Source organism: Sipha flava, unplaced genomic scaffold (genome assembly GCF_003268045.1).
Source record: "Sipha flava isolate LNK unplaced genomic scaffold, YSA_version1 258_pilon_pilon, whole genome shotgun sequence".
NCBI lineage: Eukaryota > Metazoa > Arthropoda > Insecta > Hemiptera > Aphididae > Sipha > Sipha flava.
Genome location: NW_020272917.1, coordinates 125,157 through 150,585, shown reverse-complemented (window position 1 = coordinate 150,585; position 25,429 = coordinate 125,157). Strand labels below are relative to the sequence as shown.

The following is a 25,429-nucleotide window of genomic DNA, read 5'->3' as shown; positions in this document are numbered from 1 at the left end:
TTCAATACAATAAATGGTTTATATTCATCAATATGTACATAATTATTTACTTGCTAAGTAGTTTACAACAAACTTAAATCTAGGTACAAAAATATAGAATTTTATAGACACAAAAAAAAATATATACTGTTGTCTTAAGTATAACCGAAAGCTCGTCATAAGCTATACATACTAAAATATTTTCAGTTGTGTATACAATGTACGTTTTTCATAATAATAATAATAAAAAAAAAGGCACAAAACAGTGCATAACACTCGACTTACTAATGTAATAATAATAATATTCATAATAATAATGATAAATGATTTACGTCCGTATAATATCTATTTAGGGTTTTAAGGCAGTTACATAATGATAAATATATATGGCCCACAAAAAGGGTCAAAACAATTGTATTACTAGTAGTTGTAGTAGTAGTAGTAACAATAATAATAATTAATATTATTTTATATAGAGGAATTATTTAAATATAGTTACAAAAGTATTTTACAAGAAACAAGTGAGATCATAACAAAAAACAAAATATAACTTGGTTGTACGTGTTGTGGTTTATAGTCTACGACGTTAGTGAATTGACTAGAAACCAAAATATATATATTTTATTAAAAAATCAAGTTAATCACGCCTAACCAGTGCCGTACAAACACGTGGCTGCCGTCGGAGAAGGACCGAAGTCGCAGAAATAAGTAGTCAGTCTTAATACTTTGACGCGTCATCGTCATAGTTTTCTTCGTTCTCTTCTCTCGTTATACCATGGTTATGTTTCGTTTTTTCTTGTCACCACTGCTGACCGAGCTCAATGAACCCTGCAGGCTCTGGTTGAATAGAATCATGTTATTCCGGTGATAGTTGTTGTACTGGCCAGGAGGCGGAAGTCCGTTTTGTTGTGGCTGATAATGCCCAGGGGCCGTTCCGTAAATGTTTTCCGTGTTTCCTTGCTGCTGCTGCTGTTGCTGTTGTTGTTGGAGTTGTTGTTGCTGGTACGCCGGAAGAGGAGGCACTGGTGGTGGATATTGCGTGTCGAAGTCGCCGATCTGACCGTAGGGACTAGTTCTGCGCTCGTGTTCGTGCAATAGTTGCGATGCGGTCCACGACTGGTACGGACTCAATGGTTTCGGTGCTCGGGTCAATGTTGCGCCACTGATGACGCTCAGATGACCGTTACTCTGGTGATGGTATGGATGCGGCTGTTGTTGCTGTTGGTGCTGATGCTGCTGCTGGTGCTGCTGCTGCTGCTGCTGCTGCTGTTGCTGCTGGTGGTTGTAGATTAGCTCGTTGGTCAGCGCCGGCCCGTACTGCGCCACGCTGTACCGTTTCTTCGAATCGGACGTATCGATTAGGCAAGGTTCGAAATGCGATTCCAATTCAGTCTTGATTGCATTTATGGGAGATGATATGTTCAAAGCGCCTCCATTGCCATTAGGTATAACGGACACGTTGAGCGGTTTTTCCTGTTTGGGAGATTGTTTCTCAGGCTTCCGACTGCGTTTCATTACGCAAAAAACACAGTACATCAGCAACAACAGACTCAGGAGCATCAGAACGCCTGCGATCGGTACAACTAGGTCATAGTTCATCCCGATATCCCGAGTAATACTGGGTATTATGTTTTGATCGGCAGCTGTCCACGACGGGTCGGCAGACGAAACCGATGAGTGAGTGGTCAGCGACGGAGGAGGTGGTGGCGACGGTACAAACACTCTAACCCAATTTGATATTGGTCCGGGTACAGAACCCGACTCAACCCGATCGTATCCTTTAACGGCTACGAACAGCGACTGGTCTAAAAGCTCAGGCATTTTGTTCATGTCCATGGAGAAAGCCGTCTCGGAACCCGGCGCTAACGGTAGCGGAGAACCGTGTGTCCACACTGGAGCCGAATCGAAATCATTGAGTAACGACCGAAGTGACTGTGAGTAACGGATTTCGTATCGGGCTACAGAATTTCCACCCATATCTGGAGATGTCCACGTGAGCCTGGCTTTCAGGTCAGGTTTTATTATATCAGCTCGTAAATCGCCTACTCGGCCAACGTTTATCGATGACGACAGGTCCTCCGAAGTGTAGGTGACAGATAGTGGAGCGATGATCCGTTGAAACGGATTTAACTGTTCCACAGACGGCGACGTCATGAACGATCCACAACAATGCGATTCTAAAAATGATAAGAAAATATTAAATAAAGCCTTAAGAGATACTTTAAATCCAAAAGATAAATAATTATCATTCATTTTTACTTACCAATATTGATGGGATTTTTTTCGATATTCCTGGGTAAACTGTTTTGCCAAGTGTATGCGTTGCTGCTGCTATCCGAAACAGTAATCTCGAAAGTGTAAATTCCTGGTCCACCGATCATTGGGTTGAAATATCGAGAATAAATTCCATCACCTTTCATGAGATCCGGATCTATAAGATATCAAAAAATAGTAGTAAAAACACGGTTCACGGTATTGGCGAAGTAAGAACGGCAACAATTTTTTGGCAACAAATAATCGCCATATTAAAAATTAATATCAAATTTTACTGACCACCACTTCCAGTGTCCAAGAGATCGAATTTTTCGCGATGTGAATTCGAACCATTTAAGCCCGGCCGAGTGACAAACACTTCGACTTTGGCACCGAGTACAGGAAAGTTTCCACGTTTGACTTCGGCGTAAATGGCCAGTGGATTGGTTGTGCCACTTGTCCAAGCTCTAGCATTGACCACCGGCAAGTTTTTCCATAACGGTTTTGCCATTACTTGCACATAATGCGGTTGCGGACTTCCTTGGAATCGTTCGATGTGGTATGTCCACGTTCCAGTCTGTAAAACGACGAATTCACACGATTATTATAATGGTTAACATTGGTTTCGTATTAAAATAATAATTAAAAAAAAATTAAATAAAAAAAAAATACTGAAATCATTGTGACAATATTTACCTCATTTATAACTGCTGGCACGCTGAGCATTTTGAGTGATAATAATGAATCAGATCGAGTCGAGTAGACTCGCTGTGATGGGCTGGTCAAGGTGATGGCCTTGATTAGGGGATTTTCAGTGTTGTGCGTGTAAACCGTGAATTTTGCCGGTTCACCCATGTTGTCTTCTAAGACAAAGCTGCCGGTTACCACTGTCCGACCATCGTCCGTCAGTTCACGCCTATGAATCTCTATGGGCAAATCGCCTTTGTTTCCTTGGTAATATGTTTCCATTATGTTGCGCATGACGTTGGTCAGTTTGAAATAAGTGGACAGATACGACAGAGCCATGTTGTACCGGTTTTCGGTGACTGTAAACGATATGCCACCAGTCTTGTCAGCCATCCAGTCTAGAGACTTGCTTCTCTTCAGCATCGGATAGGTAACGGTCGCAATGCGTATATTCTTTCCTTTAGCTTCGCCCACTTGTTTGACTAAATCTGGCGTGTACGCCGACGTTCCTGGAGCAATTACTACAATGACCGAACTGGCTGGTCCAAGGAGACTAGCGCGAGTTTCTAACATCTATATATTTAAAAAAAAAAAAAACAACGATTATGAGTATCGTGTTTCATTTCCTATAGGTACATAATTGTATAGTTATTGCCTAGCAAGTACGATTTATTCACCTGTATAGCTTCTTTGAGCGCGCAAGCCAAACACGCTGGCAGTCTCGAATCGCCCGTAGAATAAGGGATGTTCGAAGCCACTTGATCTCTTGCATCCGATGTATGCAACCTGCTTAAATCGTGCAAACGATTGGCCGATGAGTCATTGGTCGAAACTAATCCAACCTCCGTGTTGGCAGGCAAATCATGCACAGCCCATTTACGAATAGCCAACCGCAAGAAACTCCAAGACTCCTATGTAATGTGATAAACAAACAATAATTAATATGTGAATATGCAAACGTCAATATGCTGCTGCGAGGCGTACCCTTTCCATCATATCTTTTGTGTCCTCGATGACCACAACGTATCTGGTGAGCATTTCTTTTTTGAAAATGAACGTAGGTGTCAGGTTTTGATTCGCAAACAGGTTAACTCTGAAAAAATCGACGGAGAAAAACCAAATGTCAATAAATCGCTCATAGTTCGTAATATGATTACACGCAAAATTCTTACCCTTTGGTGAAGTCCGGATGAACGTTTATGACTTCCATGATACTTCGACGTCCGCATAGCGCGTTTTGTTTGGTCGGCGCATAACGGTCGTGGCTAGAAGCATCGCAGAACTTTGTCACTTGGGAGGCCGTGGAAAACATAAGTGATGTTTTGGCTTCTAGATGGACCAGGCTGGTCGTGTTTATGGAATCGCATATTCTGAAACAAAATATTGTACATTAGATTTCTGCAAACGGTGGTCGTCATCATCGTTGATGACTAGTACAGTATACTACATAAGATCTACAACAATGTGCAAGTTCTAATGGAACACCACGTACCTGGTCTGGGAAATGGGTTTGTCGGAACATCCATTGACGTCGCTGCGAGACGTTTCGGACGCATAACACGATGGGTAGACCGCGTCACCGACGTAACCAATTTCATCGAAAACTCCGTACCGATACTTGGACCACTGTTTGGTCAGCTCTTTGCTCAGGTCCCGCGGTTCTTGGAATAGCCGGTAGCTGGCGAAAATAGCGTCACCGGGACGACCGCAGCCTTGCGACTGTTGCGTCCACAGCGCGTCCCCGTGGACGGGATGCGGAAGTCCAATGTGTACGTCTGGCGTTTCTCCTTGGCTGCTGGTGATGACGCGGAGGTGACCAACACAGTGGTCCGGCCAGTTGAGCGGCAGCATCACAGTCACCGACCGAAAATAAGCCTTGCCTCCGAGCGCTTCGTGCAGGGATTTCGATCCACCGGTAAACGCCGCCTGTGAACACAAAATGAAAATTTTTTTAAAAACCGTCAACAACGTACACCAATCTACCATAGTTCTAAAGGCCACTACTCAGAGAATACACATGTAAAATAGCAATAGTCGACGACTCGTAGACCGCAGTCCAAATTTTGACCGAGATAACTGAACCATTAAAATATCTTACATTTTCAATTCATTGATTTTATCTATGGAATAGTATTTTAAATAATTAATATGGAAAAAATGTAATTACATTTTAATTGTGGATAATGGTTGTCTCATAATAAATATCGTAATTTTTTAAGAAAGATTTGATTATATTATAACTACCTATATTATAAAATATTATAAATAAATTATTTTCCTCTAGACCTCGTTTATACATTTTACTATTTTAATCTCCGGTAATCTGATAGAAATTACTTGGCGACCCCAGACTGTACCTATACAGCTGAATATTCACTATATAATATTTTCGGCCGGTGTCATGTCAAACCTTACGTGTGCGCCGCCGTATACACTACTGTATAGGGCTTCATCGTCATCGGGTAACTACCTCGAACTACCCTGTCGGCGGACGGCAAAACAATCAGACGCGCTGCGTGAAAACGGCGATGTTGATAAAAAGTGTATTAATAAAATAAAATAAAAGAGAAAAACCTTGTCGACAGTGATACACGTATACAACTTATACATATACACGGGCTGTAAAGGAGAAGAAGGTACACAATGCGGCGGTACAACATATTTATCACAAGCGCGTATACTGCGAGCATGCGCGCCCTGGGCGAGAATTGATTGCCAGTCGAACCGGTCGTGATTTTGAACACGTTATAAATCACCCAGCAGCTAATTCGTCCATCCGTCAGTGGTTTCTTCGGCACCGAAACAGATAGAAAAAAAATAAGAAAAATAATAACGAAGACGAGACGCACTGCAGTCGCTCGTAAACGAAAAAGTCCATTAGTTTCGATCGGAATGTCCAAAAATAAAAAAATAAAACACGTGTGTATGAACGCATCGATCGTTATACGAAAATCGACAAGTATTATGCAAATACTATTACAGTAAACTCGTGCGCACGTGTAACATATATATATTAATACGATATGTAATGCGTATAAATAGTATGACCAACCGAACTAGAAACAATTACGACCCACAGTCCGATTGCGATTCGTGTCCGCTCGGTCGAATCGAGTCGATTGCTTCGCTTATCGATTTTCGTTTTCGATATAATAATTGCCTACTCACGACCGCGGGAAAATCACTTCCTCGTTGTCTAATACACACAACGCTATAGCTACGGAGGATTTCTAAAACGCAATGGCGCGCGGTAAAAGTGCATAATATAGATAGACTCTGGAAACAGACGTTGTCGAATGGTTAGCTTTTGATGGGATCATGGTAGTTTTTAAAATAAAAATATAGTTACAATAGCAGCTGAACGCAGAATATTTCTACTCTACTAACAAAAATGATATTGCTAACGCATCGTTTTTATTTGTACTGCAATCGGGAGGAGGTTTCGTCATCGCGAATCAATCTACGATGCGGGAGAACGCGTTAAGAAATAACTTAACCAGAATACGCAGTGAAAATGTGCGGTAAATCTGCGGAGATTTAGCGAGCTGTGATTTTCCACGTTCGCGCCCGACCGGTTATAATAATCATTATAACAGCACCTTTTTTAATGACGACCGACGACTACTACTACTTTGCACGTTTACCGCCGCACGAATATAAAAATATATATAACGAGACTGCACGTGGAAATGTGGAATAATGTAATACACGGGCAACCGCGGCGGTGGCCTCCGTGTGATTGATGCCGAGACATCACGAGGAGAGCGAACGCGCGCGTAACGAGATGATGGTAGTTCGTAACAGATTTACTCGGCGAGAAAACGGAAGCGAAATACACACCGGCAGATAGTTCGATTCATGAAATTAATTGCATTACGCGTACTAAACGGTAAAATTTCCGACCGAGTTTCCGTAATAATTATTGTTAGAACGACTGAGGGGTCGAGACTTCAAAGAAGACTGTTGATGTCATTAATTTTACTCGAAAATCCATCGGACAATAGAAAGGCGTGTGTGTATGTTAGTTTGTTCACTGCACAAGATAGGAATTCGCATCCGCGATGACGATGGGTATTTGAATGTAGAGCGCGCGCATCAGTCGGAAAAAAGAAAACACTAAACGAATCGGTTACGATCGACACGACTATTGAAATCGCCGGCTCCGCCGCCGTTTATTTTAAGGTACGTCGTCGCCAACAACTCATACATACACTTTCTGCAACGTATTACTACAATACATATTACGCATAATAACGATGAAAATATAGTAACAGTGAAATCTATCGCGGAAAAAACTGCAGTTTTCAATATATGCGCAGGCTTACAATGTTATGCGATATAATTATCGGCCACGGAGAAAGTATACGTTATACCACCGTGTTATTATATTATTTTGGACATGTACATTAAACATGCGTAGCATATGTGCACAGCTATATCATATACATACATGTCACAATCAATGACGATTTAAAAAATAATCTATACGTCATAAGGTAATCGGCGCGCGCGTGACATGTATCGAAGTATTGAAAAATCGAATCGGATTTCGACACAACCCCGGCACGACTATTATATACTTTTTTTCGCTCAATGTGTGTGTAACGGGCAAATAAAATAATATACCAGTAAGTAATATATAATAGTGAAGATATCGTCGAAGGAATTTATTTTGATTTTTTTTCATTTCGAAATAACTGAAATACGAAGAAGAGAAGACAAAACTTTCTGCAAAGACCGAAGTCTCCGAATGTTTTTCTCACGAGGTATATTTTCTCCGACACACACCACACTCACTCCGTCTCTCTCTTATACACTCTCACGGATAATCGGCATACGGCAGCAGAGTAGGAATTCTCGCGCATTGTCCACAACGCATTACATGCTCGGCGCGCCGATTACACAATACACACGCACACGGCGTCGTATCGGAAATCGAATGATGTCGCTTCCATTTATATTGTGCGACCAGTTTTCTTTTTTTTTATATCGAGGAAATATCATTGACATCTTTTTACCGATAAGTAAAACGGTGATGCTGCTACGGTTAACCTCACGTCGATGTATTACCCCGGGGGGAGTCAAAATTTTTGTTTTAAATTTAAAGCGCAAAAAAAACTTAAAATTAACTCTTGTACAACGACGTCGTCCAGTTTCGCACACACTAGTCATTCGTGTATAGCTTTGTAATAACTTTTATGCCAATATAAAACACTAAATTTTCCAATCATAAGACACGTAGCCCCACGCGCGGTGCCAATATACGCGGCGGTGGCAACAAAACTGCACGCGCTACGATTAGACATGGGTTGACACCTCTACCGCCGCCTGTCCGATTTACATTAAAAAAAAAAATAAAAAACGTGCACCGTGTCCACAAAATGACTAGGACGATTTTTTTTTCTTATCATTATTTTTATTCAATCTGCTCTCGGGAAATCCGTAGACTATCGATCGGACACGGGTTATATATTATTACTATTATTATTATGTGCTACTGCTGTTGAGCAACTCGTGTATGGAAGAAGAGTTTTTATTTCCTTTCTTTTCGCCTATCGTATAACGATTTAATACACGGAGAAAAAGTAGACACAATCGACGCACCATTGACGTCTTATTATAATAAGTATTCTGTTAATAAACTGTTGAAGGCACCTCACCACTGCGAGCAACGTTACTATACACACCGTCTATATTGGTTACTATAGCGCGACATTATTTTATTGTATCCCATAATTTATATTGTTCATTTTGGTTGACGAGATTTTAGGGATTCGAATTGGTCGACAAGGGTACACACATCGCAGATTTGACGGTGTCCGCCAAGTACACGTGTAAATGTACTTAGACGCAAGGATGTAACAACATGTAATATATCAAGTAAGATAGCGGCACCGTGTACCTCGACACGGAGTCTGTTTTGTCTAATTAGCGTCCTGATGACGCGCGAGGAGCTGCCGGGATACAAAGTAAACCGGATGAGTTGCACTTTGAATGACCAAGACGACGAATATTATTACTCTCTGAAAGCCGCATGCCGACGTTGGCAAATTAGAGGTAAAAAAAAAAAAACCAAAATAAAAAAACAACGCCGACGTAATAACACCGCTCGATCATGAACTATACGTTTGTGTGTGTGTGTGTGTGTGTGTGTGTGTGTGTGTGTGTGTGACAAGAACGTTCAATCAAAAATACTCGTGCGAGACGCTTTCGGTATTGTAGAAGGCGGCGACTAATTAGTGTTCAGGTTACTGCGCGCGTAGGTACGTGCGAGGAGGATGCGGGCCGACGTTTTTCGGGATGTGGGTACGGAGGACTAATTTCAAAACGCGTTAACACTGATTGGTCATCGTGAAAAACGACCGATTTTGGAATGGTTAACCTAGTGTTCTATCGCCGTTTATCGTAAGAATTGAAAAACGAGAGAAAACCTTAATAATTGTACACGAAAAAATCCCTGACGTAGAGCTGCGCTGTGCAATTATTGTCTCGTTGTGCAGTCCCAAATCTAGCTATCTAACAAACTATCCACCGAATAGAGGATGTGCGCATTAAAAACACGAGAAGAGAACAAAAACAAAAAATTAATCCGTACGGACGAAACACACTGCAGAGGGGGGGGGTGGATGATAGGTGTTCCATCACGTAGGATAATGGAAATGATTATTACGGTCGCCCGTGTACACCAGAGGATGTGTGCGTTCAATATATTGTACGTATGTATTTATATATATATATATATATATATATGAAATATAATATGTCGCCCGGGAAAATATCTCATAATGCACTCTATACCATAAGTACCGGTTATTATTATTATTATTAGTATTGTTTATGTATATATATATATATCCCCATAGTTGCACGTCGCGTTCTCTCTGTCTTTCTCGAAAACCTGATCCATTAACGGCTGACACGCCTCTTACCTGTTGGGCCGTGGAAACAAAAAAAAAATAAAATACAGGGAACGTCGACATTACGTATATAATATGTGTGTATACACGCGTAGGATACGATAAACGTCGAAAATGGGATTTACCACCATGTCTCTCTCGATCTCGTCCGTCTTGCGGTTTTTTGAGTTGTACACCACAATCGATTTTCAATCGATATTCACACTTTACACGTGTACAAATTATTATACAAGCGTACGTGTATGCGGGCGTATACCTGTGTGTGTTTGAGTATTTTTCTTTACACACGTAAAATACGTTTGACTTTCCAAAATCATGTGACCAAAGAGTAAATATATATGACTACTATTGTATACGCGGGTAATTTTTCAAAAAATGAAGGTGAACGAGACGATTTTGAAACGATGAAAACATTTCAAAAATTGTTTATTACAGCTGGAAAATCTAGGCTACTTAGTAATCACCTGTTATATAATATCATTGGTATAAACGCGCCAGAAATGATAATTCGTTGATTTAAATGCATTACTACTAAACGTATACATCTACGGCAGCACGTGGGAAATGTCGATGATCATAATATTACAATATATTCATATTTGTTAATCGACGACAACAGTAGAGATGGTAATGATAGTGATGATGATGATTATGATAATTTGTATGGGCGAAAAAATTCATTAATGTTTATTATGTTGTGTTGCGCACCTGATTTCGGAGTGCTGCAGAAGTCAGTAGACCAGCAAATATATCTCTTAAATATATGGGTTACGGGATTTGAAGTTATAAATACGGAGGTTATTTTAATTAAAATTACTCCAAGTTCAAATTATTTAAGACCGGAAATTATTCAGGTTGAAATAAGAGTCGAAATTATTAGACCAAGTCAGAATATTTAAAAAATATACAGTGGTGTGAAGGTGTTCAAACTCTGACACCATAAATCCGTCTCTCCATAAGTGTTTGCACTTTTATAATACTCACTGGCAAAAACGAGAAAATTACTACGTTCTCGATGAAGTGACAATAAACTACTAATTGAACAATAAAATCAACTACTATAGACACATTTTTTTAACAACAGATATCTAAATTTAATATTATCAATGACTACTACGCGCCAGACTAATATTAGTTTTAATTATTAAAATGTTTAAGTATAAATTTAGTAAGGTAGCACTGCAGTAACATATTTATTCTTAATAATTAATAACAATCGTAGTTGAGTTATATAGTTAGTTGTATATATTATGAGTTTGTTTAATGGAATATGTATTTATATAGGTTATATATATGTTATACTTAAAGGTTCATATAGGTACGATGCTTAAAATGGATCGATGTTTAAATTACTTATAGTACACACCATTCAGAACTGATGTTGCTTTTTTTAATGATTTATTCTCAAAAAATTTACAAAAAGCGTACTAAATATTTTTAAACGTCTAAAAAGACGCGATGCCTTGATACTTGTGACTTCTTTACAAAAAAAAAAAATAATTTCTTTGACAACGATAAATATTTAACGATTGTAATTATGACGGTTTCAGTGAACAACGTTTTGGTATTTAATATTTAAATTAGCAGTTCCCTAGTTCATTTTTATTTATCACTTTTATCGACGCATCTGTTGTATTTTTAATTTGTTTACCGCGATTGTCACAACCTCTTGTAGTTATATTGGTCGGAAACGTTCTTGAGATTATTTTGCTGGTTCAATGTTTGATTAATATAAATCCTTCATACTCGTATGCTTATTTTTATTTAGATTTAGATTTAGGTAACTATTATTATTATTATCGTATGGTATTATAGACAAGCATTACAACACAATAAAAGGTAACTGCGAAGGTAACTGAAAACAAGCGTGTAAAATATGTTTATGGTGTATATACTTCAAAAAGTACATAAATGGTGAGTTTAGGGTGAAGAAAAGTCGCAAGACGATAGTATTAAAATATAATTATTCTTATTCGGGTTAAAAATGCAACAAGACGTTTATAAATACCAGCGGATAAAAAGCTCCAGTTACATATATAGAACTCGTGCGTGTAAAATTATTATTATCTTGTACTCGAGACGACCACATAAATTGTGATTAATAATTTACTTCACAAGGATCTTGATACTGCTGCACACGAATAGTCCCTCTATACATGAAACACGTAGACTGCAACGTTTTCACGATTTTCACAAAATAAATTAATGTCCATTGGACGCGTGAGTAGACACATAATAAGTATACGGCATATATATTGTAACAGCCGTGTGCGGGCTGTAACAATATTTGCAGCGGTTTTTTTTTTTATTTTAACGTATGTCGGTTCTATTTTTTTCCGAGATTAGCACACGTTTACGACTGCAGAGAACAGCATGCTCGCGCGAAACACAACCATTATATAGCTCGCGACCGGTTCGGCCTGTATTACAATATATTATATTATAAAATATTCAGTCGGAAAAAAAATCTTAACTCGATCGTATTCCACATCACACACGTTATATATATATGTGTATTATATGTGTATGTGTACGACGCACGCGCGCTCACGACGAAGTACAGGTATGGCTATTCCCACCCGACAGACGAAGGATATAATATTTAAAACGAATTCCACCCACGACACTCTCTATGTTGCTGCATAAAACACATACATACCTATATATATATATATGTATATTATGTTATATTTGCATGGGGATTTATGATTTCTTAGAGTACACGAATGCACACACATACTGGTTATATAGGTACTCTCATTTGGTAGGCGAACTGAATAAGAGGTGGAAGCGAATGGAAAAAAAAAACATAAAAACCGATCGGAAAAAGAGGGGGGGCTAAAAGAGAAGGAAAACGGTCAGACATCACACAATCGGTCGTCGATTAGCCCCGTAGGATAAATTATGCGGCGGCGGCGGCAGCGTTGGTCACGACCGAAACGTGGATGCACGACGCCGCCTCGACGACCGTCATCCAGCAAGACTGTGCCGAGTATATCTGTAAAAATATAATGATATAAAGTCGACATCAACCATCTCTCTCTCTCTCTCTCTTCCTTTCTGTATCTCCTTGAACGGATAAAAATAAGAGTAATTCTGTGCACGACCGGTCGACGGTATTTTTTTATATAGACTTCGTTTGCCATTTCGTCTCCCATATAAGTGCGAGCATACATGCTCTGTGGTGAGCACGCACACTCGAGAAATTGTATATACTCTAATATATAAATATTACATAGGGACATTTTTATACATAATTTATACATATCATGTATGAGCATAATGATTTTCTTCGATTCCGTTTATAAATGCTATTTATTAGTAGCAATTTCAGAACTGTCGTGCTCTCCCTTTCGCATCCATTCCACATTGGTGCGATTAAAAACCGTTAAATTTTCACGCGGCGAATAATAATATTTTATAATTTGTCTGGCATCAGGTATAAGTACTTTGATATATTATATATCATTGTGTTTTGTCTAGGTGGGTTGACTAAAAACCACGAGGTCTTATTATAATATAACTTAATAACAACGGCGGCAAGCGGCAGCAAGTGGCAACGACGACTTGTCTGATGGATAATAAGACTAGGTAAAAAACGTCAATCGTAGGTATACGGTCGGTTGGTTTCGTTATAAACCACTGCCGCAGTGATTACACGACGACAGAGCCGCCGCAATAATAATTATTAATCGTCAAATACTTTACGACGGCAACACAATGGACCGAAGGAACGGCGTAGAATTCGTTTCGGTAGTATACTAGACGGGGACGACGAGAAGTGTTTTAATTCTTGTTTCGGACGTAATCCTTTTCCGGAGGGAAAGGGGGAAAGATACAACATATGGCCGCCGCCAATGTCTCGATAATAGATATTATAACCGACGCTTTGCCTAATATTTTTAAATTATGATGTAATAAATAAATTATCTCGAAAATCGATATAGCCACAATTTGTGGTTTTCGTTTCTGGGGTTTCCTTTGCGTACACTACATATTATAAAAAAAAAAGTTCCTGGGGTGCACGCGCGCACCTCGATTTGTTGGGCCATATGTCGTCACACGGCCGGACTTCCGCGAGCAACTATGGCGGTTTCGGGGTAAGAAACGCGAACGAAACAAAAAAAAATAATACACGTATGATTTCCTTCGATACCGACGTCTCGTGAAGTGAAAGTCCTGTAGACCATCAGGACATTTATATATATATATATATATATATATATAAGATAATGGTGCATGCAGCACCGAAGAAGCCTCATCGTGTAGCGCGTACGTGTATTGTATGGTGTGCATGTGTACTTATTTACCGTCAGTGTAATCGGCTGTAAATGCGTTTAATGGAGTATCGAATGGACCGGACTGACACAACTTCAAGCCGATAAAGAGAGAAAGAGAAAGAGCAGAGTCAGACGCTACCGCAAGACCCGAGCAAGTTAAATGACTAAACCGACAGACGACGCATATATTGGGTTACGCAGATTCTAAATAGTATATAAACGTATATACCTCAATATGAAGTATGTATGGAAACCGAACCAATACGCGTTTCTTCCGTTTTGAAACGTTATCCGTTGATATACGCAAACTGTTACGCGAGCGCACAAAATACATATAAAATTACTGCAACACGATGTAGTCCTGTAAAAAAAAACTTTTGTTTTTTTTTTTTTTCATCAACAAAGACATTAATAAATATAGCCGTTAAACACCAACTACTGAATATATTAGTGCACTTAATATACGCACACGTACCTCATCACTGTCATCCATTGTTGCACACTGCTGAATTACGATTGAGGCATACTATTTTCAGCACAAGTTACGTAATTATTCTAATTTATTTGGTCAATAATATGAATTAAAATATACACATTGTTATCGCTTTTAATATTCGATTTTTTTTTTTCTATCAGCGGACGTCCTGATTTTATACAAAGCCGGCATGTTATTATTGTTTCTTTTTCTCTTCATGCAATACCCTGCGTGGTCCAGTGATTTTGTAAAACACTGCTGTTGTACAAATACTACATAATTAAGCGTGTATTAAACCAAAAATTATATCGGCTGCGACTTTTGTTTGGAAATTAAATGAAATTTATTCTCATCGTACATGATATAACGTATATATTATCATTGATAAAATATGCATATTTAATCAATGATAATAATATACACGCATATGTATTATTTCGCTGTTGTACGCGCGTCGAAGCCAAGCGTATTATACTTAACTTGCGAAAGCGGTGGCATAAGTATCATCTGTTATTGTTTGGCTACCGGTTCGCTACCCCCCTTAAAGAATCCGGCGGTTTTATATCAATCCGCGACCTTGCGAAGTGATCTTAAATACGCGCATGAATGATCGTTTGGATCACACGAAAACCGCAATTGAAATCTCCACTCCATCGTCTAAACACCACATCGTTCATAAAAATACCAAATCCTGCGACCACCTCGTGCCACGTACAAGTTATTCAGCTCGCGTATAGCGAGAAACGATGGCGGCGTCACGCGGACGAAGAATGCGAGTCGACCGCGTGCGACCAGTGGCGCCGACCGACTGCAGTTTTCCGCAAAACCTGACCGCGGCGGCACGACTATATCATAGAAACGTACCTAATTGTTGAGCTCCAAGAACGCGCACATGAACGTATACTGTACACAATGTAATATACGTATATCGTTATATCATATACGTAGTTAACCGGATCGGTAAACGACTCTGCTCTCGACGTTGAATGATAAAAAAAAAAAAAATAACAACAAAACAAAACGGTACTATAAAATACTTAAAATGTGCAGTGCACATGACAACACATGCACAACTCTTTCGACGTAATTAACTGCGGTCAAGTCGTATCTAGTGTGCGTATGTATGTATGTGCATTTGTGCGTGTGTGAGTGTTTGAGCGCGAGCGCGCGCGCACAAATAGTCGAGAGTATTATACAAGTGCAGATCTATACGTGACGTCGCGATCATTTATCATTTCGTTTACGAAAAAACGCTGGGCGCCCGCGCTGGCGATATTTAAAATATATAACCTCCTCGTATTAACTATAACCGTTATTGTTATCATCATCATTGTTCGTGTGCGTTTCGTTACTTGAAAGAAATCTGTCAGTATGGCGCGCGCGAGCGTTTAAAACCAACGAAACGGTCTCGGATGTTGAGCAGTAAGAAGGGGGACGCACCGTTTGATTAATAATAAATAACCAGAAATCCTCGGACGTCTATTTTCTCCTATACGTCATCTCTTGTGTAATGTGTATCGCCGCGGTTTTAATCGACGCGTATGCGGCGCCCGCCAGCGGAGTCGGTTGGTTAATGTGACGGAATCAAAAGGCGGCATGCTTATATTAAGCATTGTATAGGATACAGAATAGTTGTGTTGTTTAGTAGCAGCCGCCTCTCTACAAGCTACTCGTATGTTAAAAAAATAATATGTATTTATAATTTACTCTCCGGTGGTTTACAATATAAACGAAGAGGAAGATACTTTTCTATCCTACCGTCTTACGGACGACGTGAAATATATTATATGGGTTATGCTCAAGGTCACACGCGACCGGGTTGTGTGTTCGCGTAGTCGTGACGAACGGTCGGCCAACCGAAGGAAAAGTACTCTTATTAGAAGTGTTTACGTACAAATACAATATACATAGAAAAACCCGGGTGAGCTGTATTACGTTTAATTGTAAAGCAAAAAGTAAGATTGTGTCATCTTAGTCGAGCATTTGCACCAGCGTATCCGCTCGGCGTCAAATCATGTGGAAACGAGACGACGGACGGCGGCGACCTTCGGCGTTTTACCGGCTGTAGAAATAGGTATAACCGAGTGAAAAGACATTGGTGAATGGTACAATTTTTACACCTACGACGAGTATGCTATACTGGTTGTTACTTGTACTACAGTTATTGTTTATGCAACGCAGGACATGCATAGGAAAACGTAATATTTTCATAAATCATGATGATTGGATAGGGAATGTATTGGAACGATGAATACGTCGAAAACGACTGTAAAAACTGCAAAAGCGCGGCATTTTAAATCGCACTCAACCGAGAAAAATAATGTTTAAATAACAATAATAATAAAAAAAAAAAAGCTCATGCGTTGAAATTTCGAAAATATCTAATCGTAAACGCGTATTTATCTTTGCTTTGTACAGAAATGGAGATTTTGGTATAATCGTAGAGAATAAGTAAATGAGAAAGCATAATGAAGAATAAAACTTCAATGCGCAGCAGACGTGTGTATGTAGTAGAGTTAATATTTTCGGTTGAGCTTAAATTTTTCTCGATTCCGGTTTATCGGAATGGATATTACCCGTGAGCAATGTAAAGGAACAGCGGACAAAGATAAAACCATAATAATAATAATAGTATAATAACCATTAGTCTTACGGTCGAGAAAATCGTTCGGCGGCGGCGTTCGTCCCGACGAATTCCACGGACGGCGATTATCGGCCGGCCGACCGGTTTTTCGTGCACGGTCGTGTTTTCAACGAGCAGAAGACGGAGAGGACACGCAGGCGAACGAGGTGTCCGATGCGCAACAACAATTAGCGCGGCGTGGGGCGGGACTCGGAGCTGACCGGCTGCTACCGGTGTTAGCCGCGGTGACGACAAGCAGTCTTCTCGCAACCGCAACCCGCGCGCCTCGCACACCAAATTGTAGTTGCTCGTGTACCTTATATTACATATGGTATACAAATTTGAATACGATCAGACGATGCACTCGGACTTCTCTTCCTTGATATCTTTCTATCCGTGTACACGAATACACGACTGCAACGAATCCGAACATCGTCACGATTTCGGTCTCTCGATTCGTCTCTATTGCCCAACTTATCGAGATAATGTTATATTATATCAACGGTATAATGAGATATTTTTCGCTGCTTTTTAAAATCGCTTTTCACGACTTCGACGAGTCCATTACACCGGTGATCGCTTATACTACACAGTTGTCGTTTCTTGACTATATTTGAAGGATATACACAGAAAAACGCAATAATACGCCGCGGTGTGTTTGATACGAAGTATACTCAGTGGTCGAAGTGGTGGAAGAGATACAGGGGGACTGCATCCCTCTACTTATTGTAATCTAAATTTGTCATCCCTTCACTCATTTTATCCAAAATAATACATCCTTCTTATTATTATACAAAGATTATTGATATATATTGGTAGTTTTTAGTAATTAGTTTTACAATAATACAATTTTTCTTTCTGATAATTAACAAGTATTTTTATCTTATTTAAATTGGATTACTTGACGTCTAGATCTAATAAATCTAAATGTAATTTCTTATAATTTTATGCTGATAAGAAAATGTAAACACCAATCACAAAACTGAATTCTAATACGTATAGTTATATAGTTAACCCATCAAATATATTTTGCGACCCAATGTTAGGAAACGTTGCTATAATATATGAGATGAATAAAAATGAAGGCATCTCTTAGTTGACTCTGAACCACTGAGTATATTTCAGTGAAGAATACTTCTAAAACGATTACAACAACCCGCAAACGCGCAACATTCCAAACTGCTGAACTTGGCTGAGAAGTATAATGTTTAGATAACATTACAACAATAAAAAGCTCCTACGTTGAAATTTCGGAAATATTTACTCGTAAACGAGTATTTATTTTCGTTTTTTTTATGGAGGTGAAGACTTTGTGGTAAATCCGTTACATTGCCCGTCCGGTAACCTCATTGGTATCATCGTATTGGAAACCGGTTAACCGGTTTTCGACGATGTTTATAGTGATTACATACTGCGCCATATACATGCACACGCGCGCGCGCTTATTTTATATATATAAATTTCGTGTTATATACATGTAGTAGTTCCGATCGAACCAATTATAACCATGATTATTTTATAAGCGCGTTATTTAATGGTCTCGAGTTCAAGTTCAATAAATAATCTTTATATCGAGTCGTATGTATTATAATAGGAGTTACATTTTTTTTTTCACTTTTTACGGACAGTGTTTTAAATAATTACAGGTATCCGATTAGTTATTGCGGGGTTTTCAGGATGTTTATTTTCATGTTATAGGTGACATATGCGTGCGTTTAAGCATCTAACAACCAAAGGTTTTTTTTTCGAACATTTTAGTGCATTTAGATTATTTAATAATCTCCACACATAGCAATCGTAAAATTTAATTTCATTCATAATACATATAAATTTGATTTAATTTTCTACCCGCGCATGTGTTAAAACGAATAGAAAACTTTATTTTATACTACACTTTCCCAGAGTTAGAACTCTCCAGTTTAATAATACCAACATATAAAAATAAAAAACGACAAATCATTTTTATCAAACCATTACACGTGTGCCGGTTGTTAAAAAGTAAGCGGGACCTCTTGCTAATCGTATACGACTACGATGAATATATTCAATGGACTATGTTCGGCTGATTTACAACTATAATTATTTTTAATAATATGATATTTTCAACAAGTTTTGACCAACGACCCGTATGTGATTCCTCTTATGACAAGACGACATTATTCAAATAAAAACAATAATATACTTAACGATAAAAAATATTTTATAGTACCTATACTTACAATGAAAACATTTAAGTATTTATAACAAAAAAGAAAAAAATTATTTGTGTGCTATACTTCATTCAGCATGTATCATATGCATATAAAAATTGTAGATTGTTCCGGTCTCGTACCCAACCATTAGGTAGTTATCTAAATGAACGATTTCAGAGAAGGAAATATAAGATACAATATTTGGTGTGTGTTTATGTGAGTGAATGTTTTTGTCTGTGACAATAATCGATTGCAATACCTACGCCGTAGCACGTGGTGGTGGCGGCGGAGGCTCGCGGTTTGACCGACCAACAAACGAAATTTTGCTAAGAATCGATATAGCTACGAAATAGTGAAAGCGAAAATTCTCGATGAAAATCCAGTTTTCAGTCAGTTCGATTTTCATTACTATTGACATTTTTATGAAACGCTAGTCGTTGCACGAAGAGGAACACCATAAAAACGTTACCGGTAAATTATGATATACAACTTCGACATTAAAAATAAAAACAAAATAAATTTAAACGCCATCACCATTCAATATTACTACTATCGTTTATGCAGATATACGTTTAAAAATATGATAAAATTATGAATTACGAGGGCGGTGCAATCCCAGTACGCGGTCCGATTGCCGCGCAAACAACGCGAATAATTTATTATATTTTTTATTTCACCTGAGAGTGCTGCGGTGGCGTTTAATATCGAAATCAGACCAAAACGGAATGAACGCGGGCACAACCGCCATAGGAGGTTAATCGGTTTGAACAACATAAAATATAACATCGTGTTTACCGGCAGACAGAAAATTCCGCTAAAAAAATTTTGAAGATTAATAATTAAAATTAAGAGACTAGTGGAATGAAAATTAAAATTCACTGTGGTGGTGACCTACATGATTTTATATTATACATTATTATTTCCATCCAAGGGTCTTATTGATATTATAATCGCGTGTCGTTGACGAAGGTAAACCTACCCCACCATTTCATTTATATATATATATATATACACGCATACAAACTAATAAAATGCACACGGCACACCTCGCGTACACTAACGTGCACATCTCAATACAATAGACAGTAAAAATAAGCGTAAAAAAAATTACCCAGAGGCCTACAGTAAAATTATTCTATAAATTGCTCGACGGAATCACCGCTGCAGTTAAAAGAAGATAAAATAATAAACACTGCAACAACAATAACAGTAATAATTGCACGTATGCCGACCAAAGTCACGGACGGGCGGTAAAATTGTTATTACGCAAGACTATCGCACTCCTCGATTTTTCATTGTACCTGTTTTATAATATTCTGTACATTTATATAGATAGGACGATTACTATGCGCACACGATAGATTTTCACCGTTTACAAGAAAGACGAAAAAAAAAAAAATCAAGGGAACCTATTTCTCTTGCCAGTAGTAAAATATTAACAAAAAAAAAACCATATTGGGAGTATATAAATAGGTGAATTAATATTAAGTATCACTTACGCCAGGGCCAGCGGGAGATTTAGTTGATACCAGGTCAGATTTTTTCACGGGGCCTTAACATTTTTTTTCGAGAATTTAAAAAAAATATTCTTGGACGTCCTAGTACCCGAATGACTTATTTGTTATTTTACATAACTTATGTAAAAACATTATTCTTTAGTGTTGGATATTATATTTTATCATCAAAATGTTAGAAATATACTACAAAGTATTTGCTTATTATTAATAAGTTATTAATTTATTATAATCATACTATTTATACCACAATATATGTAGGTATATACCGAACATAATATTGAAGTTCAAGATTAAAACACCATACACAAATTCATATGATAAGGAGCACTTGTTATTTAATTTAAAAAAAAAATTATAGGCTTAAAAATGATTAAATTCCATGAAAGACGCGGGACCTTAGACAGCTGCCTTCCGTCGTCGCTGCATTTACAAAGGTACCTAATTAATATTGTATTGATTTGAGGATAATCCTTGGGATGATCGTTTTAAAAAAAAATTGGTAGAACAGAGATATTTTTCTTAAATTTGAAGTGGATATATAAAAGTCATGTCACGAAAAATGCACGGAAGTCACCGGACGATATTTTCGATTACAATCGTTAAAAGTGATATATAAGTATTGCTGCAGAACGCGTATTGTACTTTAATTTATTGAGAATCAGTTGCACGCAAATTATACGTTATAATACAGTGGATCTTTGGACTTACCTCTACGTTATTAATGATGGTTTTGCAGTTTTCCGCCGAAACGGAATCCTTGATAGATACGACTACGTTGTCGTAGGCGCCTGACTGGAAGACGGCGGAGCCCACGACGGACGCAACGACGCATACAAGCGTCGTCGCAAAAAGCACAAATGTTCTCATTTTTGATGTAAGATTTAAATTTCTGTTCCCGGGCGCGCGGAACACTTAAGTTTCGAAACGCGTACTCGGAAATCCGCTAGGTGTCACTGTTCGTCAAAACGGAGTCGGAGGAATACGTTTACGACATCACGACATAAACATAGACTCAAAGGTTAGCGTGTCCGAAGACGGTTATGTTTAGACGAGTGAAAAAAAAAACTACCCGAGTTGTCAATGGTAACGGCCGCGGGGGGTTGAAAAAATTATATCGATAAGAAAAAAAAAAAATATACGAGTATATTAAAATGTCGCACGTCGCATTCGATAAGTCGCACACGGAAACGAATAAAAACCAAAAAAATTATCCACTCGAGCGGCGACGGATATTTACATCGGACGACAGTTGCACGACGACGACAACAACAGCAAAGAGACGACAGACGTGCACACAGGTCAAGTGTGACAACTAAACTGAACGGCCGATTGCGAGTGCGCGCTTCCGAGAGACAGGTACACGCGCGCGGGTTCCGACAACCGACGACAGGTAGCGCTGGCGGTGTTGTGTTCGCGTTGTGTTTCGTCGCCACACCGGTGCAGCGATGTAACGCGGTACACTGTTGTCGTTATTTCTGTTCGTTTTTCATTGTCTCTCCGGTCCGGCGTTGTTGTTGTTGTTGTTGTTATTATTGTCACGACGACCACACCGCCGCCGAAGTCGATTTGTACGACCCGTACCCACAGGCGCAACTAGAGCTGAATAAATAAAATTGAACGGTATTTCACTGTAATTACTGTAGATTATATAGATCAGGAAAAAACAGGAGTGCTACGAGATTGAACTCAGAAGTGCTAAAGCCCCTAATGCGCCTATCCCTGTGCCCGCGGTCGGTGGAATCACGTACGCAGCGGTTAATGGTTTGCCCGCCGACCTTTGGCCCGCAGCCCACCCCAAAAATCCGCGGTTCTACCATTCCGATTTCCCGCTACAACATGATGTTACCGAAACGTGTCGGTTTCGAAAATCCAAAATCAAACGTTCCAATGCAAAAACATCGTTCATCGAAACATTTTCGTTCGATAGCTGTACGAGACGCATATGTGATTCAGATTGTTTTTTCCTTTTTGTTTTTACATCCAGTTCGATTTTACGCGGCCTCCCGCGATACATTTGGTTCAATACGTTCGTTAACGCTTGCCGCGTGCGCTACAGAATTCAAACATTGACTTTCGACGCGTATGAATATTGCTCGTTAACCGTCCTACGCGTTATTGGGTTTAAACAATTCACTAATTTACCGAGTCCCGGCACAAAGATTATTTACATGTGCGCTTTATTTTCATGTGTGGCACGATTATTAAAAACGCTTCGTCTCGGATTATGGTCGACAAACCCGATTCTTGGGCAGTACATGCCTGTTTAAGTAGTAGTAGTAATTGTAGTAAGCTGCTGTGGTATGGTTGACCGAATTTCTTTATTAATCGATTCCAATCCGCAAGGCCATTATCAACGCGTGTTTCCCAGTAATCACGATTTTCATTATTATCTCGCGGTTTTTTCGGCCGCACGGTTTACCTCTTTGCTGCAACAATATTTCCAATAATTTATACGAATTATCCGTGTTAATGATTGTCATTTAAACAACGCGTCACTTACGTTTGGCGAAAAACGTTCTCGTTTTTTATTACGTGTGTGCTAACACGGTTTACATTTTGAAACAAAAAAATAAATTACAATAAAACGTGCACTTTTTTAGGAAATGTTTTACGAAATATTATAATGTATTTTAATGTCTCGATAATTCACATGTATAATATACATATTTTTCTTGACTATTTTTCGTGGAGTTTTTCGTCGCTGTTGTCGCGTGAATATTCAACTGCATTCCTAGAACGAACACATTTATAATATAGATAAAATAGTTTTGTACTTATCGTTTTGCAATACGTTTTTGTACAACGGTGTATGTGAAAGGTAACATGTTATTTTGTTACTGCTATTTCAAAAATACAAGATGACTCGAATTAAAATCTAATAAAATTACCCTAATAATTAGTCTATACGGGTTTTGTCGAAAAACAAAAAACAAAAATACTAAAAATTATGATAACCTTAGGAAATTCATGTTATTGGCGAAACTAAACACTGTCCATAATTACATACGCATTTATATATATTATACCAGTATTTACCAAATATATATATATATATGTGTATATAAATAATATCTAATATATCAACGCATTATGTATGTTGAAAAAATAACGAAACGATTGCCGAATTAAATCGATTATTTCACGCACTCCAATTATTATTGAAATGTGTAACATTTTATTGGGCGACTGAAGTGAACAATACACGCACTATTTATAACGTAAAACAATTTATAATGCAATATTGTTACGATAATGTATCTAAATACAACGCACAAGTTTGTTATACCGATTTGAGGGTCCAGAACAATTATCGCATCATTTTATCGTACACATATTTCGCTTGTAAAACCGGCACGTGGAAGAATTGGGTCAAGCCCGGCTACATTTTTTCTGTTATTTTTTCTCCTCGACGTATTTTATCGAACGTTCTTGTTGTCATCATTCCCCGACAAGTTGAAATCGTGTACGATTTTTGTACACGAGTGCGTAAAAACGATAAAGCGGGGACATATTTTTTCCATTAAGCGAACAATACGCGTCGCGTGGTTCTTGAACAGTCATTAGTGCCATTGACTTTTCATAACCCTTGGAAAGGGACGAAAACGACTTCCCGCCGAACAAACATGTTGTGTTGCTCATTAAAGTGCGTCTGTGTAAATATATTTATGAAATTTTTTTTTCGAACACCGCAAAGGGTCACGTTTTGATGGATTGTCTCGAGAGTTTTCAACAGAGCCACTCGTATGTACCCGGTATCACACATTGAACTATTTTATTTTATGTTTTGCGCGAGCAGCAAAACTTAGGTCACCGGTATTATTATTTATTTATTTTTTGTCGTAACTATTTACTATTTCGATACTACCGTACATTAATTAGGGTTTATCGGTTTTCTCTGATATCGTTACAACGTACGTCGTAGAGGGGCACGCGCGAATCTCAATCATTTTATAGGGTTTCCTGCGTTATATTATTACGCAGATAGGAAACACAGTGCCGGATGGGTGTGCGTTTCCGAGGCCGACGATACGACGAAACGCGATACGCGAATGTCCGGGAAATATTGCTCTCCTAGAAAAGTCGGTCGATCTCGACGTTTTACAAATTTTTATTGTATCATACGAGTGTACAAAAGCGGTTCGAAAACCTCTGCCAATCGTTTATCGAGTCGTAGCCGCAAATGTGTAATTACACCACCGGTGATCGAATATTATTGTCTCTGTCCGTCTGCTGCTGGTCTGTTCGTCATCCGTGTTGATGCTACGACGTTGCACCGACCATCGACTAACTACACCTAACCATGCGACTTCGTGATAATATAATATTGTTCTTGTTATTTTCGTCGTAACCGGTCGAGACGACGATGACGACTATTATTATTATTACTGTCGCCTCGAGTAGCGGTCATTAGCCGCTCGAAGATTCTATGCGTGCGCGCACGCGCTGAACGCTTGGCTTGTGATAAAAAAAATATAGCAATATATATATACACGTCCGGTGGTATTG

General features: G+C 38.6%; 1 protein-coding gene across 1 annotated transcript; it reads right to left on the bottom strand.

The window, feature by feature from the left end:
* On the bottom strand, positions 1–22,254 carry LOC112684907 (calcium-activated chloride channel regulator 1-like). The gene is made up of 9 exons (XM_025556640.1): positions 21,632–22,254; positions 4,412–4,845; positions 4,092–4,289; positions 3,904–4,012; positions 3,597–3,830; positions 2,929–3,492; positions 2,533–2,809; positions 2,243–2,410; positions 1–2,156 (listed from the first exon to the last, which is right to left on the bottom strand). Exons 1-9 carry the CDS (start codon positions 21,788–21,790, stop codon positions 748–750), a joined length of 3,552 nt encoding a protein of 1,183 aa, XP_025412425.1. The 5' UTR covers positions 21,791–22,254; the 3' UTR covers positions 1–747.
* Positions 22,255–25,429: the final 3,175 nt, after the last annotated feature.